At 43.7% G+C, this 22,724-nt stretch overlaps 6 protein-coding genes and 1 long non-coding RNA gene across 10 annotated transcripts in view; 2 read left to right on the forward strand and 5 right to left on the reverse strand.

Moving 5' to 3' along the window:
• Nucleotides 1-1,079: 1,079 nt before the first annotated feature.
• Nucleotides 1,080-2,763, reverse strand: LOC111065152 (probable tubulin beta chain CG32396). Its single transcript, XM_022353154.2, has 2 exons — nt 2,614-2,763; nt 1,080-2,530 (listed from the first exon to the last, which is right to left on the reverse strand). Exons 1-2 carry the CDS (start codon nt 2,668-2,670, stop codon nt 1,199-1,201), a joined length of 1,389 nt encoding a protein of 462 aa, XP_022208846.1. The 5' UTR covers nt 2,671-2,763; the 3' UTR covers nt 1,080-1,198.
• Nucleotides 2,764-2,842: 79 nt separating this feature from the next.
• Nucleotides 2,843-3,841, reverse strand: LOC111065153 (signal peptidase complex subunit 2). Its single transcript, XM_022353155.2, has 2 exons — nt 3,681-3,841; nt 2,843-3,544 (listed from the first exon to the last, which is right to left on the reverse strand). Exons 1-2 carry the CDS (start codon nt 3,717-3,719, stop codon nt 3,014-3,016), a joined length of 570 nt encoding a protein of 189 aa, XP_022208847.1. The 5' UTR covers nt 3,720-3,841; the 3' UTR covers nt 2,843-3,013.
• A 434-nt stretch (nt 3,842-4,275) lies between these two features.
• LOC111065000 (serine-rich adhesin for platelets-like) lies at nt 4,276-5,225 on the reverse strand. Its single transcript, XM_022352928.2, has one exon. The coding sequence runs from the start codon at nt 5,155-5,157 to the stop codon at nt 4,354-4,356; it is 804 nt and encodes a 267-aa protein (XP_022208620.2). The 5' UTR covers nt 5,158-5,225; the 3' UTR covers nt 4,276-4,353.
• A 534-nt stretch (nt 5,226-5,759) lies between these two features.
• On the reverse strand, nt 5,760-7,373 carry LOC111065089 (E3 ubiquitin-protein ligase MARCHF5). Of its 2 annotated transcripts, none has more exons than XM_022353067.2 (2): nt 7,307-7,373; nt 5,760-7,249 (listed from the first exon to the last, which is right to left on the reverse strand). In XM_022353067.2, exon 2 carries the CDS (start codon nt 7,195-7,197, stop codon nt 6,022-6,024), a length of 1,176 nt encoding a protein of 391 aa, XP_022208759.2. In that variant the 5' UTR covers nt 7,198-7,249; nt 7,307-7,373; the 3' UTR covers nt 5,760-6,021. The 2 variants fall into 2 exon arrangements, with proteins under 2 accessions (XP_022208759.2, XP_022208760.2); XM_022353068.2 differs by having other exon boundaries at nt 5,760-7,243; nt 7,307-7,357.
• Nucleotides 7,374-7,790: 417 nt separating this feature from the next.
• On the forward strand, nt 7,791-8,988 carry LOC111065114. Its single transcript, XM_022353110.2, has 3 exons — nt 7,791-7,997; nt 8,057-8,141; nt 8,204-8,988. The coding sequence occupies exon 3, from the start codon at nt 8,259-8,261 to the stop codon at nt 8,850-8,852; it is 594 nt and encodes a 197-aa protein (XP_022208802.1). The 5' UTR covers nt 7,791-7,997; nt 8,057-8,141; nt 8,204-8,258; the 3' UTR covers nt 8,853-8,988.
• A 294-nt stretch (nt 8,989-9,282) lies between these two features.
• LOC111065117 overlaps nt 9,283-22,724 on the reverse strand; it is a 64,216-nt gene continuing 50,774 nt past the window's right edge. For 2 of the 3 annotated variants that reach the window (XR_002606949.2, XR_002606950.2), the window contains exon 3: nt 14,226-14,620. This is a non-coding gene — a long non-coding RNA (uncharacterized LOC111065117). Of the gene's footprint in view, nt 9,524-14,225; nt 14,621-22,724 lie in introns of those variants that run through there. The other variant, XR_002606951.2, reaches the window with a different exon arrangement.
• LOC111065115 overlaps nt 20,543-22,724 on the forward strand; it is a 50,064-nt gene continuing 47,882 nt past the window's right edge. Inside the window, exon 1 of the mRNA XM_041595575.1 lies at nt 20,543-20,583. Coding sequence (XP_041451509.1) covers nt 20,565-20,583 — 19 coding nt within the window. The 5' untranslated portion in view covers nt 20,543-20,564. The remainder of the gene's footprint in view (nt 20,584-22,724) is intronic.

Here is a 22,724-nt window from a genome sequence, read left to right on the forward strand (position 1 = left end):
TTTTGGCGATGCCTAGTGCCCACAAATAGTTGGCGTCTCTCCTTGCTGTTCTAATGAATTCTTAATTTATAATTATGCTTTCAGGCCGTGCTCTCTCTCCCTCTCTTTAGGTGCGTGTGTAGGTGTGCCTTGCCACCCAGTATAACGGGAGTGTATGTGTGTGTGCTCCACTTGCAGACCGCCGCTGCACATTTTTCATGAGCATTTTGTCCGCCTTGGGGCCGGAATGGGTGCCGCTACCCCGTCGCCTCACTGTATTTGGACGCGTGTGTACGTGGATATTATATATATTTGTCACCACGACGGCATCTCAGGAATGCGGAGCACCAGAAATAAACCAAGTGCAAAAACCTTTAGCATCAATCTATTAATAATGCTGCATAGTATGCTGCATATCTCCCGCCTCTGTATCTCACTCGCTGGTTCTAGCCGCGCACACACACACGAACGCACGCACAGGCTCCGTATATGTATGTAGGGGCGCTTTTTTTCTGTACACCACTCTCCGTCTGTCTGCCGGAATACCCAACTCCCTCTTGGCTGCATTTCAAGTTTGGCAGATCCGGCTTTTGACCTACGCAAAATGTTTGTCCAAACTGAAAATAGATTGCATCCCGAAAGATTTTGGCAACTAATTGCATTTTTTAATACCAAACTACAACTGTAAATATCTGGGAATGGTCAGGATTATACATATGGTTGTACGAATGTATGTGTGTGTGGGGGTATGTTACATGCTACATGCTACATATGAGTTAATCCCGGGTTAATCTACAGTAATAATGTTGAGCTTTCCCGTTCAGATCTCGTTTCCCCGTTCGGGATCCAAAGCGGTGTATTGTAGCCTTTAAATTGGTCAAAAGAGAGAATATGATGGTGATGATGGTGTGGGTGGGTGTATTCCGTCTCTTTCGGATCTTCATCAACACTCACACACATCCAATCCTAACGAAGTTTCTGTTTTATTTGCTGTTGTACTGTGCAAAATAAGACCCGAAAGAGAGCGCGTTGCGGGAATACGAGTACTCACATACTTATGTACATACGTAGGTACTTGGCTGTATGCAAAAAACTCCACAAAAATTACTGAAAGTCTAGGACAATATCTATTCAATTTGTATTCCGATTACAAAGAGGAAACGACATGAATATTGCATTTGAAATTTATGTTTTTTGAAAGGGTAGGGGAGGTGTAGCATTAATCGCCACAGTAGGGACACTGGGGTCCGGCAGCAGCACTAGAGGCTCGGGTACTGCCAACACTACCATCTTCGCTGCCAGCGCCAGCGCCGCCTCCATCTCCATCCATTTCCGCACTGCTGCGATAGTCATCGATGATGGCCTGCAGCTCCTGCTGGGCATCGGTGAACTCCTGCTCCTCCATGCCCTCACCAGTGTACCAGTGGAGATGGGCCTTGCGGCGCAGCATCACCGAGGAGCCGTCGAGCAAGCGCTGGAAGAGCGTCTGAATGGCCGTCGTGTTGCCAATAAATGTGGCAGACATCTTGAGGCCACGCGGCGGTATGTCACAGATCGCCGTCTTGATGTTGTTGGGTATCCAGTCGACAAAGTTATTCAGATTCTTGTTGCGCACCCCCGTCATCATTTGGTCGACCTCGCGTGGCGACATTCTGCCCCGGAATATGCCTGCGGCAGTCAACAGTTTGCCCTGTCGCAGATCGATAGCGCACAGCAGATTGTTGCTGGAGAAGATCTGCTGCACCAGCTCCGAGACGGTGCCCTTGCTGAACTGTTGCTGCGTGCAGGTGACCAGCGGCGCGAAGCCGGGTATAAGGAAATGCAGACGCGGAAATGGCACCATGTTCACGTATATCTTCCTGAGGCCGGCATTCAGCTGTCCGGGGAACCGGAGGCATGTGGTAATGCCGGACATGGTCAGCGCCACGATGTGATTGATGTGCTCGTAGCCAGACATTTTGATTTTCAGATTCCGATTGCAGATCTGGAATAGAGCCTCGTTGTCCAGACAGAACGTCAAATGTGAGTTGTTCACCAGGGCCGGTGTGCTGAGCAGCGCATTGTAGGGCTCCACCACCACCTGGGACATGTTCGGTGAGGGAATGGTCACGTAGTTGCACAGCAGATTGTCCGGATACTGCTCCACCAGCGCCTCCATGATCAGCGAGGTGAGACCGGAGCCGGTGCCGCCGCCAATCGAGTGTAGCAGCTGGAATCCCTGCAGTGAGTCCACAGACTCCACCTCTCGCCGGGTGTTGTCGAGCACCTGCTGCAGTATTTCCGCACCATCCGTATGATAGCCACGGGCAAAATTATTGCCCGCACTCTCCGAACCGGCCACAAAGTTCTCGGGCCTGTACAGCTGACTGCTGGTATGAAGCCGCTGGATGGTGCTGGCCTCTGTGTCGATGACGATGCTGCGCACATAGAAACGCCTGCTCACCGTCGCATTGAAGAAGACATTCATCCGCTCCAGCTGCAGCGGACTGGTGCCACCGAAACGACCCGAATTATAGTCGACGCCATGCTCATGCGATATAACGTGCCAGAACTGCGTCAAGCAAGAATTAATCAAATGGAATGGGATGAGGAACGGAGCCCAGCCCGAAGGAGCCACACAGTGGCTGTACTCACCGCATCGCCAATGGCATTGCCGGCGCCGCCAATCTGCAAGGTAACGATCTCCCTCATACCTCGCACCACACCACACCACTCGCTAAATTTTGAAATTTTGTTTTTAAAAAAATGTCCTAACGTTCGTTCTCTCCTGATTGACACATTTCCCACAGCTACATAGCTCCAAAGCTCCACAGCTCTCCTTCAGGCTACACACACACTTAAAAATAAACTACGCTCACAATTCTTACCATACAAGTTACAATTTAATGAGAGAAGAGGAAACCGAAATTACACAGCAGCAAAAAAAAAAAAATTTGAGGAACATTGCAAATGAATTGCCGCCATTCCCCAAAGTATTTGATGGGAAGGGACTTTTGCTGGTGTTTGTTTTGTGTTTTTGTTATACCGATTCTTGCTATTTGTCCTTCTTTTCCGCGGACAAAGAATTGTACAAGCGGTTGACCTCGTTGGCCACCAGATTGTCCAGTATGATGCCATTGGTGTCGATGAAGGCCGCACATGATTTGGCGCTGTTCAGCTCACGCTGACCCTTGGAGTCGCGCACACTCAGGGTGAGCAGATATTTGTCGTCGTACTTCTTCATGTCAGAGCTCGCCTCCCAGGTGCGCTCCTTCTCCTTGTGGACGGCCACCGCGAAGGTGCCCTTCTCGCGGAAGCTCGTATGGAGCGTCAGTACGCCCATTAGGGCGAAGTAGGCCAGCACGCTGAACATTAGTACGGGACGGGACTGGGGGAACGGGTGGGTGTAGTCCCAGGCATGGGCCATAATGGCCACGCCAACGGCCAAAGCGCACAGTGCCAGACGTGTGTTGACCAGACCGAATTGCTCCTTGAGATGGGGACGATCGCCCAGCAGGCAAGTCTTTACGGCATCATCCAGGGCGTGCTTCACCGCGGAGCCATCCCACTTGTTCACCTTCACCAGCTGCAAGAATGTGCAATGTGCAAGACCATTTGTTTCCATTAACAAAATACAACAGAACACATGACGTGTACATATTAGAATTACTTCGGCCGAGCCGGCACTTGGTTTTACGCTCACTTGTGCCCATTTTCCTTACCTCTTCGCCTGGCTGGGATTTGTCCTCCTTTTTGCTCATTCTAGACGGTTTCTGTTGTTTCGTTAGAGCGTTGCAGGAATATGAAAATTTAATCAAATCAGCCACAACACAGTTTTTCCAAGCGCTTCCTTTTTTTCTTTCCTTTTCTTTTGACAACGCGACAAACAAACTTTTGCGAATAAAATATACCCTCCTGACCCTCAAGAATATACTGAAATATACCTTGTCATTTTCATAATATACCGTAAATATACGGAGGAAAATCATATTCCTCAAATATAATATTCCATTTCATATTTGAAGCTAGTTAGGACTCTCACCACTGAACATATAATTTTATCAGATAGAGAAATTAATCTACAGTGTAGCTTTATTTATGGATTCATTCATCCATTCATTGGATTTTTTAGAACATAGGGTTTAATTAAAAGAGCTCAACAAAAATGTTTATTTTTGTACATGGTAACTACACAGTTTCTACATATCAACGACTTATTGGTGGAGTATGGTACTTTGCATACCCTATTTCCTTTAATTAAGCCCAGTACTCAGATCAGCTACATATTTTTTGTAAATATAAACAACACTTGGTGGACTTGGTAGGATCTTTGAGTGTATTTTATTCAAATTCGTTCATTATGAGCTACGAGAATGTTTTAAAAGTTCATAAATATCATCCGCCCGTTGTGCCTGCCAGGTAGATATCCATGGCCGCCTTATTAAGGTGCAACGACGTTCGTCGTCGTTTGGGTATCGGCTGGATGTGTGGCAGCCGCGTCCCATTCACAGCATTCAGGCTCAAATTCGAATTCGGATCATCGTCATCGCTCACATATGAGCTGTACGATGACTGCGAGACGTGCTGTACAGCTGGCGGCGGATTGGAGCGCTTGCGTTTTTCCGCCGCCGCCGCGCTTTTTGTGGACATACTATCCTCGCTGGAAGTTTCACGGTCGGATACGGGAGTTGGTCGCTTAAGTGCTGCCGCTGTGGACGTCGTCGAGCTGGCGTCCGAGGAGGAGTTAACGTCCTGTCGCAGACTGGAGCTCGATTCCGAGCTGCTCTCCGCCTCCTTCCTCTTGCGATGCACCAGCGCATTTCTCGCCGCGCTTGTTATGGGCATACTATCCTCGCTGGAAGTTTCACGGTCGGTTACGGGAGTTGGTCGCTTAAGTGCTACCGCTGTGGACGTCGTCGAGCTGGTGTCCGAGTAGCTCGCTTCCGAGCTGCTCCACGCCTCCTTCTTCTTGCGATGCGCCAGCGCATTTCTGGTCTCAAGCTCGTACAGTTCTACCAGCGCATCGTAGCAACGCTTGCAGAGTGGCATATCGTCCCGCAGTTCTCGGTTCATGCGTCGTGCAAAGTGGAGCATTTTTGGATTCCTTACCGTGCTGTTGGGCGTCTTGAGCAAATGGTTGCCCAAGCCGCAGTATCGCCGCACGGCCACGCTGGCTCTACGGCTCGTTTCGGGTCTCATCTCCTATTCAAATTATTATTTTTTGGAGACGACAAACAAACTTTTGCGAATAAAATATACCCTCCTGACCCTCAAGAATATACTGAAATATACCTTGTCATTTTCATAATATACCGTAAATATACGGAGGAAAATCATATTCCTCAATTATGATATTCGATTTCGTATTTGAATCTAGTTAGGACTTTCAGCGGAACGGAGCAACATAGTTCGAGAAATTAGGTAAGTAAAAAAATTAAATATAGTAAAGCAAATCAAACGTTTTACATATGCGCGTCACTTGCCTCCAAATGACAATTCTAGATGCACTTTAAGAAAATGTTTTAGCCTGAAAGTATGCTACAAACTGCCAATTCGTAGGTACTTTAGATGAATATTGCACCATAATGGATTGTGATTTAGGCTCAAGCTTAGGTTAGCTTGGGACTGACGCTGCCCAGCGATCCAGACGGTCCAGGGAGCTCCGTTTTAGCTGACAGATCAGCTTGTGCCCACTGTTAAGCACACCCTACACTATTGCTACAAAAAGTGGTAACATTTCCCATAGTGCATTGCGAAGGCTGAGTGCCTAAGCCCCAAAAGCATGCACCATAGATTTGCGTGATCGTGAAATCGGGGTTTACTTTATTAATGGGTTCCACAAAGCCCTCAAGTCACCTAAGAACGTACATAATTAAATACAACTAATAAGGAACGATTTACTGTGATTAATAACAATTTAGATGCCCCTCACGATGCTTTGGCTGCTCTCGTCTCCAGTCTCCAGCATTCGCACAGTATCTTTCAAGTTTTCTGTGTCTCCTTTGTCTTCTTCTTTTAATATTTTTTAATTAGGGTTTTCAGACTTTTATCATTTTTCTTTCGCTAATTTTGACGTGATAATGTGCGCCACGAGTCTTGATATATCCTACGATAATACTCCAAGTCCGACTCGGAGTCGCTGTCAATGTTCAGATCGTCGATATTAAAGTCATCGTCCGTGTCAGTATCATATGAATCGGTATCGGTTGTGGAATCGTTGTCGTTGTCAAAACCTGCATTCTGGCGAGATTCTCTCTCTGCTGCCCCTTGGTCGCCATCAGGCTCGTTGCCACTGTAGAGGCGAAGATTGTCTTCGGTATAGTCGAATATGAGACGATGGCGCCGGCGTAAAAAGAGCTTCTGTCGAAGGTAGATATTGAGAAGGCCCTTGACCGCAATGAAGGTGGCACCGCCCAGCAGGTTTCGATGCAGGGAGTCATCCACACCCCTGAAGAAGATACCTCCGAAGATAGTTGCGAAAGTGGGGAGAAGAAGTGCACCGGCGAACACCCGCGCTATTTGCAAGGGATCCATGCCAATCGGAGGACTTGCTGAAGAGTTGTCTGTATTGGGCAATGTGTCCTCTGGTTCGGGAGTGGTTCTGTACAACAAGCTCAGGATGGGCACCTTGCGAAAGATATTGTGGCGACTGCGAATGAGGTTTAGCACGGCGTCCTCCCAGCGTATGAATCGCGAGAGCACCAGTGCCATTGGAATAAGGGGCAGACCGGCGGCTAAAACGAGCGAGTTTGCATTCTCAATGAGCGCGAAGCCGCGCTGATTCCCCATGACCTGGACCACAGTGATGGCGCCAAACGTACTGGCCGACCAGTAGATGGAGCCAAAGAAAACCGACGCAACCATATAGGGGCTGAAACGGCGGACCAGACCATGCGTGAAGTCGAGCACTGTGGCCAGGTGCCCCATCGGTGGAAAGACTATCATGTACTCCATCAAGCACTGCTGGCAGACGACAATGCGCCGGATGTTGCCTTTCTGTTTCTCGTCGATCCAGCGGTAGAGGCAGCTCTGGTGCACCCACTTTGTAGTGCCACGGCACTGGCACGGCTGCACCCACAGGGCCCGGTGGTTTTCCCCTTCGCTGGCAAAGCATATCCAGCATGTACGCTCCTGCTCCTGGTGCTCCGAACTACCTTCAGAGCCAGGAAAAGACTCCTGCGAGTTGGAGTCCCCCTGCTCATCGAAAGCGGCCATCCTGTGGAAGTGGAGGTTTGCCATCCCAGCACAAATAAGCACTAAAGCTTATTAATTGAAAATATAACCGCTGCAGCTGAAAGCCAAAAGGAGTTAAGAGCTAAACAAAATATGTTTGATTTCAAATTTTCACCTGGATCACACAACAAACTCAAAGACTGAAAATCGAGTACTACAGCTGACACTTCTTTTGGATAAATGTACACACATACTTACATTCTCGTACATTCACATATGTATGGCAGTGACAGCTCGATTGGGACGAATCTGGAGCTCTGACTCCCTAAAATTCGTTCCATCCATTCATGGCTTAAATGCAGCTTTAAGAGTTTTGTATTCCAACTCCCCCCTTTCCCTCTCTAAAAGACAGTAAAGACAGACCTCCGCCATCGCATAGCTGATTCTCAGCTCAATATATCAACAAAAATCAACAATATTCGCAATAATGGGCCATGAATGGAATGGGTAAAGTTTCGGGGGGTATAGTTTGCTGCCAAGTGTTGAAGATGAGTGAGAAACAGCTCTACTACTCGTAGAAGGGCTACTACAGAACCATTTCCTTTTTCTTCGATTCAGCAGGCCTTGACTTTGGCCTTGACTATTTAATTTTGTCAGCAGGGCCAGAGTCCAGACATAACAGTACAGCTCGTTCAACGTTTCGGTCGACAGATTCTCTAGTAAAACTGAGGTGTCATAAAATCAAATTTTTTCCGATTAAACATTTATTTTTTATTCCGGTTTTTGCTTTTGGTTTTTGTTGAACTGAACGCCAGCAAGCAGCTAACCTAGCAAATATATACAAACAATTCAGGAAGAGCCACAAGGTAAGCGTCCAATCGTCTCTGATTGAACTAAAAGCTAAGAATGAAATTCACGAAATCAGAAACAGTAATCAGGATAGTAGTTGGGCAGGACCCGCAGGACTTAGGACTAAGCAAAACAAATAGGCCGGACCCAACAGCAGTTGGGTAAGCTATCAAACTATCATCTGAGCATCTAACCAAAACTAAACAATCGATTCCCAAAATAGCCAATCAATAATTTAAAAACCAAACCAAACGAATTAATTTAGCGACAAGGCAAAGATGTCGGACAACAGCGCTGTGACTGGTGTGATGAACCTGCTTCTCTGCGGCGCTACTGGATTTGGATTCTGCAAGATTGGGCCTCAGGAGCATCCGTATGCCTTCACGGCCTGTGTGGTCGGCTTTTGTCATGGGCTGCTGGGCCTGGTGGCCAGTGTGTCGGGCGATGAGAACACAACCAAAGCCAAAGACGCAACAAACGCACTCATGGAGATCGTTCCACTGCCGCTGGTCAATGTGGAACTGTTTTTGGGGGCCGAGAGCAACAACATTGCCCTCGGCCATGGACTGTTCATTGTGCCACTGGCGGTCAGTGTGATCATAGGCTGGGCAAAGGACAGCGACGAAGGCGACCATGCAATCGACACTCTCAAGACCCTAACCATACTGGGTAACATTACGTCGATGGTCTATTTGGCACTCAACGAGAGCAGCTGGACTCTAGGCGGCATGGCCTTCCTAGCCTTCATGGCCAAGTTCGGCGCTACCTTCTTCGAAGATAAAGTTACCGAGGGAAGCGGGCAACCCGTCGCCTACATAAGCTGGGCCGGGTTTTACTTCCTCACCGCCATGGCCATCTCCGGCGAGCAGTAAAAACAAACCAGTTAATCCGATATTTACCATTTCCATTGATTGCGAAGCTCGCTTTGCTTCAACAAATTATTTGAGTAACTAGCTGCAATACCAAAATTCACTACAACCTGGTCTAAATATAATTATTTATCCTGGATGAAGTCTGATAAAATTTTGTATGTACAGCTGCAGGGGAGAGGTGCCGGCTTTGTTTCTGCATTATAACTTTTGACCAATTGCATATTATACAGACATATGTAAACCATATGTAAAACTAGAGAGCTGGTGGCAATGAAGCGATGAGACGCTTCAAAAAGTCCTCGGAACTAGTTCACCAACGACTATCTATAATTAATAAAAGTAAGCCATAACAATCAGCTTTCGATTTTATTTAACTGAAACAAATTTGTACATTACATAATAAAAATCTGTGGAGTATTGAGTTTGGAAACATATGCAGTTGACGCTAAAATGAACCACAGACTAAACTAGTTTGCTTGTGCAACCTGAACTTTGTTTCGATTTGCAGATAAGACGCTGCCAGATTGGAAAAAAAATCAAAATATATTTGTTTTATCTTAATTCCTTTATTTACAAAAATTTAGCAATATAATAAACATATTATTAAATAACCTCCAGACCCTTTATTGGGTTTTAAATATTTGATACTTAAAAACTATTATCAAAGGAATCTGAAAAGGCAAAATAAATAAAAAAATCAACTTTAAACAGTAGCTTTGGTTTGGCTTTAATGTCAGTCTAGTTACTACTCTCTAAGAAATAGTTTACCGTAAATTTAAAATTGTTTTATTTTTTTTATAAAATAATAGTTTTAATCAAAATGGAACCGAGCTTCGTTATTGCCACGATCATAGCAATATTCTGCCATCAAATGGAGCTCTACTATGATCCCGCCGGCTATGTGGGACTGGAGCCGACGCTCTTCATACTGATTTCCATTGTGGTACTAAAAAAAAGCTGCAGGGCTATCGGAAATCATACAAAACCCTGTGGGAGATAACGGCGGAGATAATTTTCATCTGCCTGACGATGCATGTTATTTTGGAGACCGTGTGGTATGTTCACTGCAGGCCATAGTGGAGGCTCTCTTCAATAGTGCACGCAGTTTGTTGAGTGACAAACACGTTGACAAACTGAACACAGTGCAGCCATTTGCATGGACCAGCTGTATGCTATCGGCTGAAATGGCTTTCGTGTTTGAGACCATCCAGATGGATGGACTGCAGTTGTACTTCGGTGTCATAGATGATCTCCCGTCAGAGAGTGTGCTGTTAATAGTGGCCGAGCAGAAGGCCAAGAACGAAAGGAGGGAGCAGCGCCTGGCCAGACAGCGGGACAGAGGATATTCCCGACAGCCACAAAGGAAATTAGTCAATCGCCACGAACCGCGTTCAAAGTCCTGGGCAAGTAGATAGACGGGGTAACAGAGGTACTACTGGTCTAGAAGCTTCTATTTTTCTATTCTTTAAATGCATCCTTTATGTGTATCAAAACTATTACGAAATATATTTCAACTTAAGGAAATTTCTAAACTTCAAAGTATTTTTTTTTTACCATCCAGCAGGTACCTATAAATCATTGGAGTAGAAAATACATATTTTCAATCCTCTTCAGTTGTCAATTCCATTCAAGAATCTTCGTTTAAGAAACGCTTAAGAAAATACACTCCAAGCTCTGCCTGCTCCATGGGCTTCGGTAATAATTTATTGCAATCACTCATATTTTAAAATTGCATCACAAAGGATGGTACACACAAAAAAAAAAGGAAGAGAGAGTGATAGTGATAGTGAAAGAATGAAAGCATTCGAATAAAACAGAAAACGTCGTGACAACGAATGGGCAAAAAATTTAAATAATTAAAATTTATTAAATAAAAAAATATACAAAACATATAGGTTTACGATCCCCCATGTGACCATTCGTTGCGATAAGTGTGATTATTTGAGCTTGTCCTATGCAATATTTACAATGCAGAGACATCCATCTTTGGGGGCTCCACAGGCTCAATTGAGTTGCCCCACACGGCGTATGTGGAATGTGTCATGTGGCAGAAGGATGGAGGATGGAGATATGCCTTTGGGCTCGCGACTTATGCTGTTTGCTTGTTTTTCTGTCCTCTGCTTGCTGACTCGACGACATTGCCACGCCCCGTGTCCATTGTCGCAATTAAAGCAAACCACCAGAGGCGAGTAACTAATTTCAACCGGCTCGGAAATTTCAAACGGGGCATTTCTGTGGAACACCCAAGGATATCCAGCGATTCCCTCAGCCATTCCCCATACCCCAATCCCCATCCCATTCGCACTGCTGCGGTGGCAGTTGAAACTATGCACGAATCCTGCGACGCCAGCGGAATGACTACCAAAATTTTAGCAAAAATTTATTTAAATGACCTTTTTCAGTTTTAGGTTAGCTATTTGTTTCGTTATGACCACAGAAGCTGCGTATCGTTAACGAATACGCAGATCAGTGACATCTGCTGGCTGTCCAAGTTTTCGTGGAGGTGGTCACAACTGGCAGCTCTCCCCTACTGTTTTAGAACCATATTTTATTTCACGTCACCAACGAGAGCCAACAAAATACGAGAAAATTACAGCCGGCACTTTCTCTGAATTTGTAAAAAGCAAAAAGCTTCCAAAGCAACTTGAAAGAACCCAACAATAAATAGACAATTTAGTTGTTTGAAATCGTATCTTCATTGATTCCAGTCCCGTCGATTATGGCAAGCATTAAGTAACCGAAATCGGATTTGCCACGCCCCCGTCTTTTCGTCTCCAACCGCAACTCTAGCCCCATCCCCACCCCCTATCATCGTCACCGTCACCAATTCCATGACAGCCATCCGCCAGCCGTTGACAATAAGAACTCATATATTTTAAGACATAATGCGAACATCATCCTCCCCGTGGTCTTAAGTGTGCCCCGTCCCAGCCTCAGTCCCAGCAGCAGCCCCAGCAGCAGCCCCAGCAGCAGCTCCACCTACTGCCCAGCTATGTATTGCTGGCGTTCAAGCGTGCTCAATGAGCATGACAACCAAAAAAACAGTTGTACATTTTTGGTCCCGTGTCTTGTTCATTGTTATTTTTATGGCTTAGTGCCAATGGATTTTAGGTTGAACTTAGAGCCGGAGTTACGTGCTAATTTCCCGACAGACTGACAAACGAAACCGAAACTTAAACTGAAATTGAGACTGAGACTGAGACCGACACTGGATGTGGAAGCAAAGCAGACAACTGGTTATTCCATAAATATTTCTGTTATCGCTGGTAATTGGCTGGCATTGTATGTCTTTCAGATCTTTTTGTCCGTCTCTTTTTATACCCGTACTCGAGGAGTTAATGGGTATATCAGATTTGTGGTGCAAGTTTCCATAAAGTATGTACATATATTTCTGATCAGCATCAATCATCATCCTCATCCCTCTGGGTATGTTTATATTTTATACGGTCGGGATTCCCGACTCGGGAATATGTTTTACGCACTCTGAGAGTAACCAAATTAAATTGCAGCACAGCACTGCCACTGGCACTAGCACTGGACGGACGCTTTGCCCAGGAAGTTACTTAATAATGCATATCACTCCAAAGGCAGAGGCAATTAAATATTTAATTTGTGCCATCGATTTGGCCGCGTTTTCCAACTGCGATCGATAGTTTTCATGATTCTAGTAGGGAATTCTTATCTGGGCTCTGTTTCTGTTGCTTTGCATGCATATTTCATAGGCCGCCGTGGAGGGAAGAGGGAATTGGCCAGGTACACAGTATTAGCATTAGCATTCAGCAGGCATTCAGGTTTTTCCATACCTCTCCCCTCACAAAAGAAAAGAATGTCTGATTCCCCCCAGCTCCTTCCACACAAGCTTTTGGAATGTGACTGTTGGAACTTTTGGAATTAGAATGTAAAGTGAAAGGAGTTCTACAGGTTAATACCATGCCAAAAGTCTCTGGCTCTGGATCGGACTCTGTCTTTGGCTCTGTCGTCTTCCACCTCAGTCTTCCTCTTCCCGGTCTCTCTCTCTCTCTCTTTCTTTCTTGGCTCCATACGACGCTTTAATAAATGAGGAATGACTGCATGAAAATTGCCCCGGCACGATACGGCACCTTATGAAAGAGCTGGAGAGGAAAGCAAAGATAAAGACAGAAACATGCAAAAATATTTACCAGCAAATACGAGTACAGCTGTATAGAAATTCCCATTCGATACTAGAACAAATTCAACAATATCCAAACGGGTTGAGAGAGCCACATCATCCCCTCCCCCCACCCATAAATTCCCAACAGTGTTTCCCCCTTCTCATGGCAGTCCCCAAATTAATGAAATGAAGGAGCGTCCCAGAGTAATTTGGGTGCCTGGCATAGTCGTCAAAAGAGGCGACAGATCGCATAGCTTAGCCATGGAACCACAGAGGCGATGAATTGCGGAAGCAGATTCTTAATACCGAAATAGTTTTTGTGTAGGATTAGCGGAAAATATTTTAAGGTGGACGGGCAGACAGAACAGACAGGGACAGAGACGGAGACGAAGGCAGAGCCAGAGTAGAATGGAGGAGATGGGCGAGTGGGCGAGACGAGAGATGCGATGAAGATGTCGCCTGACAACCGAACCGAGCACACAGCAACCGTCTGTCCCATCACAGAGCGCCTTCGCTTTTCCGTCTGGGTCTATTTTTGAGGCGACTAATCGCCCAGAACGCTGACAACGCCATCGTCAAACGTCGCCAAAGGCCGCCAACGCAGTCGCAGTCCGAGTACCAGTCCAAGTCCAAGTCCCAGTCATAGTCATAGTCATATTAGGCACACAGTGTGTAGATGCTTCTTCCACTTCCCATTCACATTTCCCATAACTTTCCATTTAGCATCTACCGATTCTTGGCCGGCCATCCAAATGTCATGTTACCATAGGACGCACATAAATTTATCGACATTTATGGGGAAAATTTTTCCATTCCATTCCGCACATAGAAAACGGTGTCTCCGGAGTAAATTCCACAAAAAAAAGCGAAATACAAAAACTAACATTTCCTGATGTGTATTTATTTTTAGACTTGCATGGAATTCTATTTGTCAGCGGCAGCGACATCTCATAGCTATATTTGTGTCTTGGCTAGATTTTCCCCATTTCCACTCGGTTCTATTTGAAAATTGTCTATTTTGTTTTTAAACAGCCGAATAATTTTACGAAAACGGGGCTAAATTTTCAATCCCTGAAACGGCGACGCCTCATCGCATCGGTAGAAAAATTCTTAAATGGCGAATTGGACAAACTGACCTATAAAATATAGGTCTTATGGGAATTCATTGGGGTACAAAAATTTGATACATACATATGTACATATTTACTTTTATAATAATAATTATTTATTATTTACTGGAACAACTTGCAGGCCCACGTGACTTCCATTGCCACGCGAAAAACTTTGCTTAGTGCACTTTGCTCAGTGCAAGACCATGGAACAGGGCAGGAGGGCATAGCCCGGTGGCAGTGCCACATTTAAGAAGGTGTGTGAGACTGTCAACAGGATATGTCTTCTGCGCTGTCGTAGTCCCTTTGTTGATGGCATAATTAATGCCTTGCTGTGACAACAGCTGCAAATGCAACATGGAGGCCACTCCCTTCCTGCTGCATTATTCCACCTTGGTCCGCCTGGCTTTCGGTTTTTGAAGTTTTTTATAATGGCACACGCTTTTCTGTGTTTTCGTATACTATTGCACAGTTTTCCATTTGAGTGGGAAACAGAAGCGGCATCCAAAACAGACGTGAAGAGAAAACTGAAAAGAAAAATGCAACTTTGATTGACAGCAGCTGAGTGATGGTATATTGGGGAATGGGGGCTACAGTGGACATCCCCAGGCCTAGGACAGGTACGAGAGCATGGAAAGGGTTTCCAGCTATTTTTAAAACATTTTTTTCCCATTCATTGCTTGACATTCGAGCAGGCCACTCTCCATGCCAGAGATGAGATAAATGAGAAACATCAAAGCTGGGGATGGTGGGTGAGGCCACAAAATGGATAGAAACGGAATTGAAATCAGATGAGTCCTCTTCCCGCTCTGAGAATTTAAATCAATTTAAATAAAATATATTGGAAATAATTTCATTGATAATACAAAAAAAATATTCTCCTGCAACGATTTCAAATATTTACTTAACTTAACTATTCTTTCGACTTTTGTTGGAAATCTAATAATCTTTTTGGATCTTGTTTCAAGTTGCTTAAGTTTAGTTTTGTTGTTGTTGTTTTTCTCCATGCCTCGAGTGCATCCAACAACCTAAAATTATTCAGTATACCAACCCGTCCCGTACCCAACCCACAAAACTACTTCACACAACTGAAATGCCTAACAATATTCCTCCACGGGTATTTCCTCATTTTACCACTACTTAAGTCCCATTCAGCCAAGCCCATCCCAAATGCAGGGGTGGACCTCCTTCTGGCCACCCACAAACAGCTGCGGGCCGTCGAAAGTGAAATAGTGGACCAGCCTAGGAAAATGCGGCACATTAATGCGAGTCCATTTCCCACTCCCAAACAGTATCCCAAACAGTATCAGCGGGAAAACCAGTTTATGCATTCGCCAAAGCAATCCGTTCCAATCGGTTCCATTCCGTTCCGTTCCGTTTCTAACCAAACTGCAGCCAGTGAGAAACCTGTCTGATTGCGACGCTTGAATGAATCGGTCTAGCCGCAGACCGAGTGACGGTCTTTGCCAGCATTGCGGATGCCCAGAACGAAGGGGAGCGGCATCGGCAACCGCGGAGTCATCGGCTTGATTTGGGGATCTGGCTGCTGGCTGCAGGCAGACGCTGAGGTGTGATGGTAAATCTCGAGGCGAAGGTGGAAGTAGAGGCAGGGCTGGAGATAGAAACTGAATGGAAGCTGGAGGCTAAGCCTAGGGGGGGGAAGCGAAAGCTGACTGAAAGAAAAGAGTGCCACAAGGTGAGGCTCTTAGACTGATGTGGGCATGGGCGGAGCTAGCGGGAGGGATAGGCATGTGTCCTAGCAACCGACGATCGTAGACAAAAGCTCCATGAATTTTTATTATCGTTGGTATTGTTGTAGCTTTTTTCTGCACTTTTCGCGGTTTCATCAGATACGTTAATTGGCCGCTTTGGCCTAAAGGGAAATGTAGTTGTAGCTGTGGCTGGAAAAACTTGTGGTGGTCGTCGAGCCCCTCGGGTACAGTGGCAACAATGTTGCCGGCGCGGGCAAACAGTAACAGCATCAAAAATTTTCATAAAGCCGTAACCCAGTGACACAGATTTGATTTGAATTGAATTGAATAGCATTGAATTCACTTTAGCAGCTGCTTGGGCTCTTTTAAGTGCCCGCCGATTGGAGATGGATCTAGATCTGGCATGTTCTGTTCTTCCGTGATCTAGTCCGATACAGGCAGATGTGAAGTAGAGCTGAAGGCACCTCAAAATATCCCAGTAAATTAATATATTCAAATTGTTCATCTAAACTTTACATACATATGTGTATTTTATTGTAAATTCTAGGACAGTGCCGTCCCCAGTGAGCGATCATTTAATTAAAGCGACATGACTGTTCACAAAAAATAATTGCTCCATTACCGATAACAATGGCAGCAGCAACAGAAGTACAGAAAGAGCCACCACCAACAAATGGCCCCAGAATGACAAATGCAATGAAAACGAGGAGGCGACTCAACAATTCTGCGTAAAGGTAAGCGGATAAAAGCACAGAACTACATGAATAAAAAATGTGTTTAAAAAATTACTCAACCACATGCAATTTCATTGATTGGAAGCCAGTATCAATTAGCGGTTGTGTGTGGGATACCAGAGTCAACATCAGCCACGAGAGATATAAACAAATTAAAGTGCATACTCGTACACACAAAAATGTGGCATTTCATTCATAAAACTCAAAGGGAACCAGCTCCGAAGTTTGAAATGCCCTTAACAGATTTCAAGTTAATTTAAATTGGAGATTAGATTGGATCAGATTGGAGATTAAATTTATTATTAGATTTATCAGATTGTGGCTGTTGGTGCTTGTTGGTGCTTGTTGGTGCTTGTTGGGGTTTTTGTAATTGGAGAATGTTCTCCTCTAAGCGATAAAATACTTTGACAATTATAAATAAGAAGAATAAAATATAGATAGCAAAATATAATAATAATAGTTAAAAATCCATAAAATTTAACAAGCAATCGCTTCTTTCTATGCTTCGTCTCAAGTGTAATCAAAAGAATACTACTCGTACGCTCGGAAAGAGTATTTAAAATGTTGATTGAAGTGAAATGCAATGCAGACCTTACGTGCAGACAGCATACAGACGAACATACATATGTACATGTGAACATACATACATATGTACATGCTAGTCTTACGTCACTTCCTCTATTTGTTGGCAGCCAGACTCATAGAGATAGAGAAAGATATAGTGGGAGAGGGAAAACAGATTACACGCATCGTTGGCGGTGAGGTTTGTGGCCTAAGTCTTTCGTTCCCATTCTTGACCTCGTGCCGCATTTGTAGTGGGGGTGATGCTGCTGCAGCGGCGAGGAGCTCCATTCAATTATCAACGTCATGCCAATCTGATCAAGAAAAGGCAGGGGGACAAAAACTTGCCATACCAGCTGACTTGACCCACTTTTTGCCAGTGTGTCATCGACCACGGCCTCCTACGGGTAAGGAAGTGAATGAAAAAAGTGTCCAACTGTCACAGCATTTTTTTTTTTTATCATCCTCGACCAGCAGCTGGAGTCTGAGCACAAATAGGCACAAATAGTGCTATAATAATACAAATTTGTTTATCTATCGATTACACTAGTCAACACGATTTTTCCTCAAGGAACAAAACGAACTTTTTCTTAAAGATTTGGGGCTTAGAAATGGTTTGATGATATTTTTTTTTTTCTATGGCAGAACTTTTTTTAAAGAATTTTTGAAAACTGGTATTTTAAGCTCAGAGGCTTGTTTTTTCACATAACTCAGTATCTTACGTCTGGTTGTAAAGAACTTTGTTATTTTGAAAAGATAATTAAAACAGCTAGAGTTAAGCCTAAGCCTTAAGCCACTTTGTGATTACAGCTTACTGTCTGGAAATATAAAGCATTGAAATGCAAAAATTATGATTTTTGTCGGTATTTTTGAAATTTTGACTTTAAAAACTCAGGAAAAGTCGAAAAAAATTATATTCTGTGCTTCAATTTTTTTTGTATAGGTGCACTAATTTGGCGTCGTTTAAAGTATCGTCATTAAAACATGAGAGACTTGGAGCTAAAATTCGTTAACCAAACCTAAAAAATGAAAAAATACTTTTTTGATGGTTGCGGGCCCAACTGCCAATTGGAAACAAAGCAAACGAAAAAGGGTTGTACATTTGGTACCTGATCGCGAACCTTCCAAAAGGTATTTTTTGTTCATTTTTTCCATATTTTAGGTTTAGTTAACGAATTTTAGCTCAAGTCTCTCCATAGATTTTAATGAGCTTGATTTTAATGACCTTGAACGACGCCAAATTAATGCACCTCTACACACAAAAAATTGAGAGAATATAATTTTTTTTCGACTTTTCCTAGTTTTTAAAGTCAAAATTTCGTAAAAACCGCACAAAAATCATCATTTTTGCATTTCAATGCTTTATATTTCCCAGACAGTAAGCTGTAATCACAAAGTATTTGGGCTTAACTTCTAGCTGTTTTAATTACCTTTTCAAAATAGCAAAGTTCTTTACAACCAGACGTAAGATATAGAGCTATGTGAAAAAACAAGCTACCTCTGAAAAAAGCTTAAAAAAAAAACCAGTTTTCAAAAATTCTTCAAAAAAAAGTTCTGCCATAGAAAAAAAACCATAATTCTTTAAAAAATTTTAAAGCCCCATATCTATCAGAAAAAGTCGGTTTGGATCCTTGAGGAAAAAAAAAGTTCGATTTTGTCGAGTAGTGTTATCAATTTTTCTGCGGGTAACCAAGTTAACAAGTTAACTTCACACTTCGAGAATTTGCTAAGTCTTTCTGGCTGTAGATTCTTCCCTCTGCATACCGATTGGTATTGGGTGCAGTGCATAAATAACTACGCAGAACTCCTTCATTTCTGCTTCATGCCATGCATTTTTGAATGCTGATGCAGTAATAACTCAATCAGAGGAGGAAGAGTCACGAAACGGGGCTCGCCGAACGTTAATGGAAATCCATTAATCCAATTAATGGAAATCATTTACCATAGCAAATGCTGTCGCCAAGAGACAGACGTGCGGCCATGAAGTTAGTGTGGTTGAAAACCATAATTCCGGGAATGATATGTTACACTGAGCACTATCTACATATTTCCTTATCCATCAAAACATAATAAACGAGCTAGAGCTAGAGCTGCTGAGATCTCGTTTTGCTCATTTCGAGTAAGATCAATCGTACCTTTAATGATTTTGGCATAATTTTCAAAAACAGTATGTATGTACACACGTACATACATGCATATATTTATGTATATGTACATACATAATTTAACATAATTTGTTTGATTCGCAAACTGAAAAAAGTCGTTTACGTCGTGGAACCTTAACGGACACATTTCGCTGTTGCGTGTGAGCTCCCCCGAGTGCTAGCACGCAACGACAGAACATTAAGCGGGGCATTTGACCAAATGGGGAACTCAGAAGGACCCAGGCCACAGTCACCAGGCCCCGGGCGCCAAACATCAGCCCCCATATCGCGTTGTCACGTTGTCAACATACTTGAGAAGCCCCATGCAACAATGTTGCCGCAACATGCGGGCAAACACAAAAGTAAAGACACGAGAAGCACTCAAACACTGGGAAACCACTCAAGAGAGCCAGAGAGCGCAGACACAGACACAGCCGACGCTGGCGTTGGATTTACTGGTCGTTCGACGTCGTAGCAAAAGCTTCATAATGCCGGTAAATGAATTTCGTTCCGAGAGAGAGAGCTTTCCGAGTTTTATAATTTGGCGCGAAGCAAAGCAGAATCTAAATTAATTTGGTCTTGGGCAAGGGCAGTGTCGGCAACTGGGGGAGGGCGGCTGGCACTGCTCACCACACTCCCTCCCCACCATTTTCACATTCTTTTGCTCTCTTTTTCACTCTTATATGTATGTATGTATACCAGAGGCCGGCAGCGTCGTATGCACTGTGCATAGGAAAAAATTTCGGGCAGCGCAGTCGGCACACGTACAGCGTAAAAACTTCGTGTGGTTTCGTTATTCTGCCTGATGACGTAGCGGCAGAGAAAATTCTGCTCTGCTGACGTCGCGGCAGAGAAAAATGCTTCGGGCTATGCACAAACGGCTTCATATTCTGCCCGCTTGCCTCAGCGGCAGAGAAGCATTCGTGTGCCCTATGCACAATTCTTCGGCTTTCGCAGCGGCAGAGAAATAAGTAACGTATTTGACTTCGTGTCTGTTGTTTTCGCACACAAACGCACCAAAAAAATGTGTGAGTCTGTGTGCCGACCCCTGGCGTAAAGACTTCGTGTGGTTTCGTTATTCTGCCTGCTGACGTAGCGGCAGAGAAAATTCTGCTCTGCTGACGTAGCGGCAGAGCGGGCTATGCACAAACGGCTTCATATTCTGCCTGCTTGCCTCAGCGGCAGAGAAGCATTCGTGTGCCCTATGCACAATTCCTCGGCTTTCGCAGCGGCAAAGAAATAAGTAACGTATTTGACTTCGTGTCTGTTGTCTTCGCACACAAACGCACCAAAAAAATGTGTGAAATTGTGTGCCGACCAATGATGTATACATACCATAGTAAGTAGTAAAACACATGACGCCATGACGCAGCCAGCTTTTGTTGTTGCTTTAGCTTTTACTGTGCTGGCAAGGAGATTCTTGTTGCTACACTGCACGAAAAAGATGCGTTCTTAAAGTGTAAAACAAGGAGCCTCCTTAACGCTGTAGCTGTAATAATGAACTAACAAGTCCTATTTGGATATGAACATATGTATGTAAATATACGTACATATGTATGTATATTAGGCAGGATAATTTGAATTTTAAGATCTTTTCAATTTTTCTCTTTTCCGTGTAAAGCCTTGCCTTGTTTGGAAAGAAATTGTTATTTAGATATGTACAGTTGTGTTCAATGAAATAGTAGTGCCACACCTCACTACTTTCAAAACTCTTTTTGAGACATTTCTAGTCCTTCAAATTGAACAAGTGATACCTTTACGGAAAGCCTGGAATGTAAGCATTAGAAACCTGAAGAAACCCCGTAACATTTCCATCTTCTTGTTTTTCATGACTTTAGACAACTACCCATGATATCTGCTGTTCAATGAAATAGTAGTGCTGGGTTAATTTAATTTAAAAAAATTAAAAAACAAACAAATTAATTTAAAAAAGTCACCACCCTTAAGCTCAATTTGATTATCGAATAATTTGATGAAAAAAAGTTTTGGACATAGCGGTACTTTTGATTTTGGAGCGTTGAAGAAATCATTGCTCGGTCCAGAAGAGGATACCTAAGAGTTAGGCTAAAAACTTAAGGCAGGAGGTATAATGGGATTGAAAATTAAGTTGTATGCACTCTCACTATTGTATTTAACCCAATTAACTAAAAAAAGAAGACTGGAAATCGATTTTGTATGCGAAAAAATTATTTTTTAGAGGACTGTCGGCGATGGTCGAAGGCAAGACCAGGCCTTTAATATCCTCAAAAATTATGAAAAAAAAATTTTAAGTCGCTCTGTCAGTGATGTGACGGTTCTTAGACGGTTGATTACACATTATTTGAATGCAAGAAGTCCCAGAAAGCTCCGCGTTTGGGTCTGAGAGTACATGGGTGCACGACTTCAGTTTGGAAAAACGCATGTGGAATGGCCTGTGTCACAGTGACAAAAATACTTTTGACTAAAGATAGTAAAGTTGTATTATATGGTAAGATAAACTCAAAAGATTATGTTTGGCATTCACAGAAATCCGATTACCACCTAAAATCATGAAAAAATTAGCATTGGGCATGCTAGCTGAGCCCTATGGGGCCCAGCTCTTATAAGCTAGTACTTTCTAGCCTGGCGTTTGAGTATATTTTGATTTGATTTTGATCGGAAAAGATCGACGTTTTGCCATGGCCAACTGTCCAACTGAATACAAATCTCATCGAAATCTTATGCTGGAATACCAAATACATTGTTGCAACTGCAAATCCGTCAACCAGAGCCACGTTTTAGAACGTGGTTCATGGATTATTGGCTGAAATCCTATTGAAGCGTTGGCAAGAGATTAATGAGCCATGTTCGGCCGGTGAAAGTTCGCAATGAAAACCAAATTGATTAAAAACTAAATATTAAAGCTCAGGAAACATGAAAAACATGATATATATGTTTTTATTTGAGATTCGTTCTTTTTTCCAATGTTCTAAAAAAAACACTACTATTTCATTGAACAGAATATTTCATGGGTATTCGGTTTATGTCATGTAAAACAAGAAGATGGAATTCAAATGTATGGATATTTCTTCGGTTTTCTAATGGTAACAGTCCAGTCTATTTAAAAAGGTATCATTTGTTCAATTTGGATAACTGGAAGTGTCTCAAAAAGAGTTTTGAAAATGATGAGGTGCGGCACTACTATTTCATTGAACACAACTGTATGTGTTTGTGTGTGGATGTGCCTTCGGCGTGGGCGTCGTCTGTGACAGGTCCCACGTCTGCCCCTCTGTCCCACTCACGCACTCTCACTCGCGCTTTGCCTCCCACTCTGTGTGTGAAAGGAAAAGTGGTTGCCATTTCTAACCTTATACTCCACCGCTACCAACATAATTGAAACAAAAATGGGCGAGGAGAAATGGAAACAGAAACAAAACTCAGACAAATTTAATTGTGGCGGCAGCGTCACCGACCTACATATTGTTGGGTGCGGAGTGGTGGCTTATGATAGAGAGAGAATTG

This window comes from Drosophila obscura, unplaced genomic scaffold (genome assembly GCF_018151105.1).
Source record: "Drosophila obscura isolate BZ-5 IFL unplaced genomic scaffold, ASM1815110v1 contig_73, whole genome shotgun sequence".
Classification (NCBI taxonomy): domain Eukaryota; kingdom Metazoa; phylum Arthropoda; class Insecta; order Diptera; family Drosophilidae; genus Drosophila; species Drosophila obscura.